General features: G+C 35.3%; 1 protein-coding gene across 1 annotated transcript; it reads left to right on the forward strand.

Annotated features, from left to right (window-relative positions):
* Positions 1 to 7068: 7068 nt before the first annotated feature.
* Positions 7069 to 9623, forward strand: LOC117341756 (NXPE family member 3-like). Its single transcript, XM_033903618.1, has 3 exons — positions 7069 to 7811; positions 8131 to 8177; positions 8821 to 9623. Exons 1-3 carry the CDS (start codon positions 7069 to 7071, stop codon positions 9621 to 9623), a joined length of 1593 nt encoding a protein of 530 aa, XP_033759509.1.
* Positions 9624 to 9873: the final 250 nt, after the last annotated feature.

Below are 9873 nucleotides of genomic sequence, written 5' to 3' on the forward strand. Positions count from 1 at the left end.
ATACACGAATAAAACATTTTGATAGTGTACATATCTGAATAATTCTGAACAACATGGTGGCTTAGTTCTCAGTTTCAAATTTCAAATGGAATTTATACTCTTAATAATGATGTGTAAGAAATGAGCTCACATATGTGGATAGCAAAGCAGATAATTTTGATCAATATATATATAAACCAAACTCCTACTCTACTGTAAGAAAATGGACATTTTAATTGTGGTGAATTCATAATTTAGCCAAAATTAAGGCTGATCTGGACCTTACCATTACAAGTAATACTAAAAAAATCCTGAAATACAAAATAAACTATATGCAAATGTATTCTTTTCCGATACATCTGACATATTTGTATCGTCCCATAAAAAAAATAAAGATTATAAATGTGGAATATTTCATAAAACCTGAAATTGTACTTTTAAAATCCTTCAATCTACATATAGCCTGAATTTTTAAACACTCTAAAAAAATGTTCCAAATATCTAAAACAAAGTAATTTATCTGTCCACCTGAGACAAAATTGTTTACTATTTGGGTCACAGGAAATATTTTTGACTATTTTTATATGTTTATATTCGAATAAGTATACCCAACCGCGGTGGTCGAGTGGTTAAGGTGTCCCGACACTTCATCACTAGCCCTCCATCACCGGGTTGCGAGTTCGAAACATACTTGGGGCAGGTACTGACCGTAGGCCGGTGTTTTATCCGGGTACTCCTGCTTTCCTCCAACTCCAAAATCTGACATGTATGACCCTGGCTGTTAATAGGACGTTAAACAAAAACAAACCAAACCCAAGCTCGCCACACTTTTGTGTCTGGGTCACCATGCCGGGTCAGATGGATCTGATTCGACAAAGCTGAAATCACAAACTTGGTCGGGTAACGCAGTTAATGTTTTTACAAGAGCGTACATGTTTATCGTACTTGAGGATGTAGATCTTTTAGTTTATGGTTTAAATAATGTTTCACAAAACGTAGTGCTCACAAACAGTTTTTATTAGAGATACTTCCAACACAGTGATTGTTATAAAAGATACTGACGCACTGTGTATGTTCGGCTGCTATTCAACTTATCTAAATATATCATGTGCTGTTATATTTATTGTTTTTTATATTGTTATTATTATTACTAAGTATAAGTTACAATACTATAATTTATATCACGATATAAATTATTAAATGAAAATTAAAATGCTGAAATGTGTGCTAATTTTATGGTCTTTCCATTCACATAGAAATCTCTTCAATTGCAGGTATACGCCTTGTTGATTTCAAAACTATGACTGTATTGCATACAATACGATATATGCATCAGGATATTGTTTAAGTATGAATGATAGATACAATTTTTTTATAATTATTATTTAAACTCAAATAGAAGTGATTCTGAAATATAGATAACAAAACGACTTTATTTAACTTGGTTAACTCGAAGATTCGGATATCTAAGTTAACGAGGTTTCACTTTATCTGTCAACCTTTGATTTATTTAAACTATTTTCCTTCAACAATGTTTCAAGCATATACTCACACAAAATACATCTACATATATATCTGCAACTGTATTGACTAATGCTAGTCTATTTCATATATTGTCTGATACAGCTTATAATGCTTGCATCCGGGCATAGGGTGTGCTGCACATACATATCCTCATCTATTTGTAATTTGCACGACAACTATACACATTATATAGGGTTAGATACATATACGTTTCCTTGCATGATGATATATCCAACCTATACTAGTACATCATGGTTAAAACATTGCATAACTCATAATCAACTAAACACGAGAACAACCATTTGCTCTCTCTATCACCTCTATTATCAACCATACCATGTGGCAGTTTTTTTATATTATATATAGGAATATATATATTAAATATATATATATATGAATACGTATATCAAACAAATAGTAATTGACAATGCAATGCGTTACATTTTGCACAAAATCACAAACTGATGTAATTTTATAAATGAAATGAATTTTCACTGGTCAGATGCAACAAATAACAATAACGCAAATTTACATATAAATGTAGATATATTCTTTATTTAACACGTAAGATATATTTACATACACATGTATATATATTATATATTGATCACAATTCCCTGTTTTGTTTTACATTAACACTGTACGTACCTAGCTCCTCAATGCCAATATCACTTCACAGTTTGTTAATTGAAATGTGGTCACCATATATTTTTGGCGATGCAATAGCATTAGGTGAGGTCCACAAAATCAATCAGCACCAGGCACATGTCTATCCCCGGTTAGTTCTATTGCAACAAAAACTATACCAGAATCTGTTCAAAAACCTACAAAGTTACTTTTATTTATTAATAGATCCGACCGAAATCCAGCTCTAAGACGGTTCTTGACTTCCATTATCGTTGAAAATTACAATGATTTTGAAATTTGGAGGGCGAAGGCTCGGCGATCTATCAAAAAAACAAGAAGACAAAAACAAAAACAAAAACAAAACAAAAATGGAATGAATACGTTTCTAAAATATTTTTAAAAACGTAATCTAAAAAGGCATTGGATAAGATACGAAACAAAAATTGGAAAAAGGAAAAGCAGCTCCATCAACCCTTCTTATCAATGAAAACCAAAATTTCTCTTCTGAATCTGAAATCGCAAATGTATTTGCAACAAATATAGTAGAAAAATAATCAGTCAATAATCGCTCGAAAAATCCGAATATTCAAAAAAGAGAAAAAAGTGACATGTTGAATCCCCCAAACACAGAATGTTGAAACAAACCTTTTGATCTGCCAGTTGTTAAATCTCTAGAAAAAATCACACGACAAAGTTGACCCAGATGAAATTACATATCAATTTCTGAAACATCTACCGTAATCATTACGATGTCATCCTTTGTAGTCTTTATCAAGTCTACGAGTCGGGAAAGATCCTTGAGTCTTGGAAGTAATCTACAATCATTCCAATTACAAAACCTTGAAACCACTGAACCAAACAATTATCGTTCTATATTTCTAACGAGCTGCATTTGTAAAACACTAAAACGAATGATAAACACTAGATTAGTTTGGCTCCTTGAATCCAATAATGATTTGAGTTCACTCCACAGTGGATTCAGAAACAACAGAGGAACGGTAAACCATCTAGTCATATTAGAAATCTTTATTCGGGAAGCTTTCGTAAAGAAGGATCATGTTGTTGCTGTGTTCTTTGATCTCTAGAAAACTACATGGCTATGTGATATTAAGAAACAACTGCATCTTATTCATAACACTTTTCGGTCCCGGTAAAGTAATTGAAAGGTCTCTATTTGTTAAGGATTTCTTGATCAGATGTAGGTCGAAGAACATGCACACGATGGAACGACAATTTCAACAGTGAGCAAATTACAAACATGGACAATTGAGGCGCAGACTCCATGGGACATTAAGTTCACATTATCAATTCGTTATATTTTTTTAATCATTCAAACTGCTTTTTATTTTAATGATCTAGATATTCAATATGAATGCTTTAAGACAGAACACATCTATCTGATTGTGTCGTCGCCACACACATGCTGTCTATGAATCACCATGATAAAGTGGTCACAGCCGTCAGTGGCCCATTAAACCAAAATCAACTCAAATAGAATTATGGTATATTGTTTAGTCCTAGCTTTCGATGGACCGTAAAAACCCAAACAAACATAAAAAAAACTGTTTTGCTACCTTCAGCAACAGTCTTACAACTCAATTCCCAGCACAATAACACGAATCATGCCAATAATTCATAGAAAATGCAATTAAAACTAATATATGATGAAAGTAGCCAATTGGGCAACAGCATTAAAAGAAAGATATAATTTAATGTATCAATCATTCGGACTCAGCATGAAAATTACTGATTTTTTGAAGAAAAAAAGTGTATATGTAGAAATGTATAGACTGAAGACCATTCACTTTTCGAAGCGACAAACCTTGTCTTTCAAATGTTAAAAAGTTCAAACTAAGCGAGTGGTTTTCATTGCTGATGGTTGTTTTGTTGTACACCTTTAATAATATTACACCAGTAGTACAGATATTACAGTATATAACTTGATGTTCTTTAGGATCTGTTTGCCTGCCTACAAATGACTGAAGAGCATCTGATACACAAAGCGGAGACGATACCTCAAAGGAACACAATCAACGCGAGGGAACGACCCTTTATATCGACTCGTCACTATGGATAAACTCCTTTTGACTAAGGTGTTAGTGGTCATAGCTACAACTGGGATTTTCTTCGTTACGTACGTATTGCGATTTACATCCCTTTATTCAAATTTGTTAATGGTAGTGCATTGTAGGAGAACCGCATTTATGTCTTTTATCCAGAGCAAATAAAATATAATATTCTTTGGAATTTAATACGTACATTTTGTAACTATACGTATTATAACTAATTACTGGGAATAAATCAATCCGATTGATAATCACTTCATACTATTCAATCCGTAACTTATCTTGCACATTACACATGGCCTGTTGTGGATGTGACGGAAACCATACAGACCTGACAATTTTGTTACAGTGTTATTGCGTATAGTTCATTCCCAGACGTTTTGGGTCCAACAACTGTACTACACACACGTGAGAAGGTTCATATACACTATATACTTTACCAAATTCTCAGAACCAAGTGATGTAACAGTTGGAGTGTCATTGTAGTACTATAACTGTATCCTTTAGATGACCTGTGTCATTCATCGACATTGTCTTGATATGACCTTAACTGTAAAGCCAAACGAACCAAAGATATATGTACTTAACCTGACGACCTTCGATCTATCAAAGCTGTCTTATCAACGTTTTTAACAATATCGTTAACAATGTCGAGTGGTAATTGTAACCCTTACATGGTCGGGGAAGGAAGATGCCTTCTTTAATTCATCGCATACATACAGGCGACATAACTAAGGACCATCTAGAAGGCGGGGATGGTTACGATTAAAAGGATATCGGGAAGGTTTAAATTAGGGCATGGCATAGTCCAGATTGAACGTGAGAGGTAATTAACAGTGGTCCTTCCGCCTGCTCCCATCTCCAAACATTACGTTTCTTTACGGGGTTTGTTTTCATTTGCCATTTGGCTGTGTCTACTTGACATCCATCCTCAAATGACAGATTTGTACCTTTTGATAGCTAAATATAAATCAGTCAGATGAAGGTAGCATACATGGATGCCATCCTAGATACTCCGGGAGTATTCACGTTTGCTTTCTGCATCACTGGAATATGTCAGGGCAAAGTAGAAGGTTGTTATCAGCTCTTTTATTGGTGTCAGGAGAAAACCCCGACTGATGGGTTTTATGTTGATAATTATAAAGAAACAACCAAGCTCAAAGTCTGTCAATGTTATGGTATGACGGTTTCGATATTTGTTGTTTTACATTTACTTGATACTAATTTGGATTTTTTATGATATCCAGAAAACATGCGTGTCTTAGTCTTCCATGTCAGCATGACATACCCAAGAGATGTAGAAAATGAAAGTGAATGTACCGTCCTTAAAGGACCCATAGCTGTTGACAGGATCATAAACCATATTACACTGAAGCCGCACACGCAGGGGCAACATATTGCTGAAACGTGCTAATTTAGGCGAAGGGGATTTACACCAAATGCACAATTGCAATACGGCCTCGAAAACCCTCTCGCGTATTATTGTGTGATATATGTGGAATAACAAATCTTGGAAAGAAATCCTCACGCGTATTGTTTACCTATCGATATCGCGACTTAAAAAACTCCCGCGGAAATAATTGCATTTACAATATTCACAGTCTTCACGGTGTAACTCGATTCATATCAAAATATTTCCATGAAACAAATAAATGATCCTTAATGGGTTTTTTGTGTGCATATAATCATGTTGATCGCTTTGTTTTTCCATCAAGGATACTGTACCTGGATCGTATCCCTATACATATAATGTACCTCACCAAACAGTTCAGGACATACAACAATGTCACCAAAAGGTAAGGCCAAATTCACCAGCAAGCAAGTTAACAAATATTTCCTTTGAGTTTTTGAAAATTTTATTTTGAGTTGTTAAAGACAGGGAGTAAACAACTTGTCTTATGAATTGTGAATGATTTCACTGTCATTTATCAACCTTCAAAATTGACACTGGATCATTTATACTTTTGAGATTGTTACATCATTTGACAGTATTCGGCATTGTTTTGATTAATATCGGGAGAAGAACGTAAACTCTTTACTACAACTCTGATGGGCATCAATAAGTAGGCCATACGTCAGGCCCCTCGGACCTTTTGAATTTTTTAAACATACGTCCTGGGTTTTCTCTAAGGTTGCGACATATAACGCATGTTTTTGGTCAAGCTGATTCGTGGGCAAAATCCTCCTATCCTTTACGAAGTCAGATATTAAGAATTGTAGATTAAATTCCTTTATATGGATGTTGGTATCTACACAGTAGATTTAACACACAGGAGCAAAATAAAACATTGAATTAAATTAAATAGTACATGAACAGTATAATTTAGGCAGACAGCGTATACATTTCTAAACCTACAATCACCAGCTCCACAACTGTTAAATGAAACAGTCTAGTATGAGCTACAGATGATCGGGAAACAAAATGGACATCAACAAGTAATAGTTTGCTGCAGTTTTGTATGCTTCCAAATTACTCTCCTTGTTCACTACATTTTGGCTATGGCCCACTTTTAATTGAAACATTTTTCTTTTTTGTTCAATTAATTAATGATAAGATAGTACTATATAGAGGTGTTATTTGGTGTACTTAGCATTAGACTTACCACGGTTCTCAGATTTTGATATTTTCCCTTTTCGAATGGTCAGCTTATGACCAGGCAATAATTGCTACTGCACAGTGTTTATAGAGATTGCAACATGCAAAGATTTAGAAATGAAAGTAGTTGGAATGACACGCATATGTGCTAAAACACACGATACATTACCAGCTGTTATTTGATGGTCAGGTTCAACTACCAAACACTTTTTACTGAAAAAAACTAATTGTGTAAAATGATTATGTTTTGGCAGACAGAAGGTCCCATTAACCTCAATGACAGGAAACAATACCAAAAGACAAGCTACCAATGTGCCATCTGTAAAAGAAGATAAGATGTATTCTAAATACAAGACTATTATCAAAACTGCATTAAAATCCCCGATGACGGCTATTTCCAGAAATATCCTAGATCGGTATCCTGAGTACCGCCAGATACAGCGAGTTAATAATTTTAAGGAACTTTATGATCCTCGCTTTTCTGTGGTAGAGCTTGACAGACAATCAGGGCCCTTAACAGCTGGTTCACAACTCACGATCAGACTATCTCTTTATAATGGCTATAACCAGCCACTACATCAAGGAGGTGATCTATTTAATATTTGGCTTCGAAATGCGGGAGGAAGCTCGACTGTAGCTGGTCACGTCGTCGATCATATGAACGGAACTTACACAGGTCACGTGATGGCGTTTTGGGCCGGAAATGTCACTGTCAAAGTGACCGTTACCAACACGAAAGAGGGAATCGGTTTATATACCAACTACGTACATGAGCATGGCTCTTATAAATTTATCAAAGCAACATTTTCGGAAAACAAGAAAAGTGAAACGACTCTATGTGCACCAACGCTGTCTTCTTGGTTGAACAAAAAATACAGAGGATTATGTAACCTGACAGAGGAAAATTACAATATTTCTTTATTCTGTGGGAAGCCGAGGTCCGTTTCGTGTAGAAACTGGGTAAAGTATGGCTGGGACGATTCACTGTATTATGATGGAAGTACGGGAAAAATACTTCGGTAAATATAATTAGTTTAATATAGATGGTAAAAAATAATATCTAGATAATGCAATATAATATTGCAACAAGGAGTTGCAATTTCTTTGACGAAGTTATTGTCAAAATCCCAAGAAATGACATATTTCCATGTATAAGCATTTACTGTGTACGCTGAAAAGGTAAAAAAAATGTTGCATAGTAGTTTAATCGCAAACAGAAATCTAAATAATTAAATCGCTATATTGTTATACGTATATAGAAATTGAAGTCACATAGGACCAAGCAACAATTAATTATTGTAAGAAAATAAGATGTAATATGAGAATGCCTTTTTTCAGCTACAAGGACGTTCTGTTGAAAGGGATAAGACTGACGATTGTTCCAAGTAGGTGGTAAATTTCTTATAATGATATAATTATTTGGCATTGTTTTTATTCTTATTCTTCACCGAGCAACATCTCTTTATTATTTTTAAATCATTTATTGCGTAACTTCTGTGGAGCGAATTTACACGGATTACTTCCGCATAACTTCTGTTGAAGGATTCTATTCCGACAATTTACCACGCAGCTTCTGTTGAGGGGTTTTACTCTGATCATTCACGCGTGACTTCTGTTGAGGGATAGGTTAGCAGGTTTAAGGGCAAAAGTAACTTATCACTACGATATGTATATGTAGTTAGCCTTCGAGTGATCTGGGTTCCTTTTTCTCATACCTACAGGGTTGAAGTGTTTTCCTCTGCGAAATATGTTCAATATTTTGGTTATTCTTCTTATGTTACCTAATGGCTACCCAGGTTTTTTACGGTCAAAACAAGACATTATTGATTTTATATGTAATGCATACATGACGTGCTATTTGGATGGAACAGGGGATCTGGGCACATGACGTTTTTTTTCCAATGGTTTCTATGATTTAATTGATTTTGATTCAGCTTAGTTAATACACATTTAACTGGATAACCATTATTTCTACACTAAGATATTTCCATTTACATTTGATCTTTGACTGAGTTTTTCTTGTTTCAGGTTCTAATGGTGATCTCGATTATCCAGTACCTAAAATACCATGCATATATTTGCCTCCCGCTTTAACATGGAACAGCACAGTACCATCTGGTTTCCTCTATAAAGGAAAGTATCACAACCTGATATGTCAGGCGACAGTAAATCCAAGTAGGGAGAAATATCGAGCGTGTCTAAAAAACAGACAAGTTATTTCGATTGGTGATTCTACAACTAGACAATGGTTTCTCCGTCTGGCGGCTATTTTGGGAATAAAGAAATCCGCTGGAATTCCGTCAAATATTGCATGGCAAAAGTTCGCTCGCGCCTATAACCGTACACTTGGACTAGACACTGAATGGCAACCGCATGAACTTCCATTCCACGGGAGTCCGGGTTCGGACAGAACGACAGTTAAATCTGTAGCCAACAGGCTGGACAGAATTCCTGGTAAAAGTGTTGCCATCGTTATTGTCCATTGGTATGCCCATATCGCCAGGTGCTGTGACCACGTAGCTTTTAGGGAGCACGTGCGAAATGCAAAAGTAGCCATGACTAGGCTTCTGAAGAGGTCCCCGGATGTTCAAATTTTCATCAAAGGCCCTCACCTCGTGAAATATTTCCGTGCGTTAAAGCCATATGCCTACATTGGTATGTTCGTAGAGCAGGTTCTATTGGAGGAGCTACATGATTTAATGGACAGAATCATCTACCTTGACCAGTGGGACATGTCGGTAGCTAAGGAAAACGTGAATATTCATCCTGACTCCAAGTTGGACGAGATATCATTAAACAACCTCATCAATTTCGCATGTAAAATACGTTAGATCAGTGTATCATTTCAGCTCTGTGAAGAGTAATGCGCCCTGAAGACGTATGTGTAAAAAAAAGTTCGTTAAAACCAAAAAATGCGATTGGGGCCAATAGATTGTAAGAAAAAAGTTGTAAAAGAAAACAGCATCGAACCAACCATGAAATCTAAGAGTGACTTAAATACAATAAAAATGAAAATGACGATGTACTCGAACTAAGTGTAGCTAACAATGATATGGTCGGTTAGAATGGCGTCTCTAAGGT

Source organism: Pecten maximus, chromosome 14 (assembly GCF_902652985.1).
Source record: "Pecten maximus chromosome 14, xPecMax1.1, whole genome shotgun sequence".
In the NCBI taxonomy this organism is placed as follows: domain Eukaryota; kingdom Metazoa; phylum Mollusca; class Bivalvia; order Pectinida; family Pectinidae; genus Pecten; species Pecten maximus.

Bases quoted from the DNA above. Each gene is read 5' to 3' on its own strand.
- LOC117341756 (XM_033903618.1), top strand. From the start codon at position 7,069: ATGACAGGAAACAATACCAAAAGACAAGCTACCAATGTGCCATCTGTA. The intron at 7,812-8,130 runs GTAAATATAATT...GCCTTTTTTCAG, and splicing joins AGTACGGGAAAAATACTTCG to CTACAAGGACGTTCTGTTGA. The intron at 8,178-8,820 runs GTAGGTGGTAAA...TTCTTGTTTCAG, and splicing joins AAGACTGACGATTGTTCCAA to GTTCTAATGGTGATCTCGAT.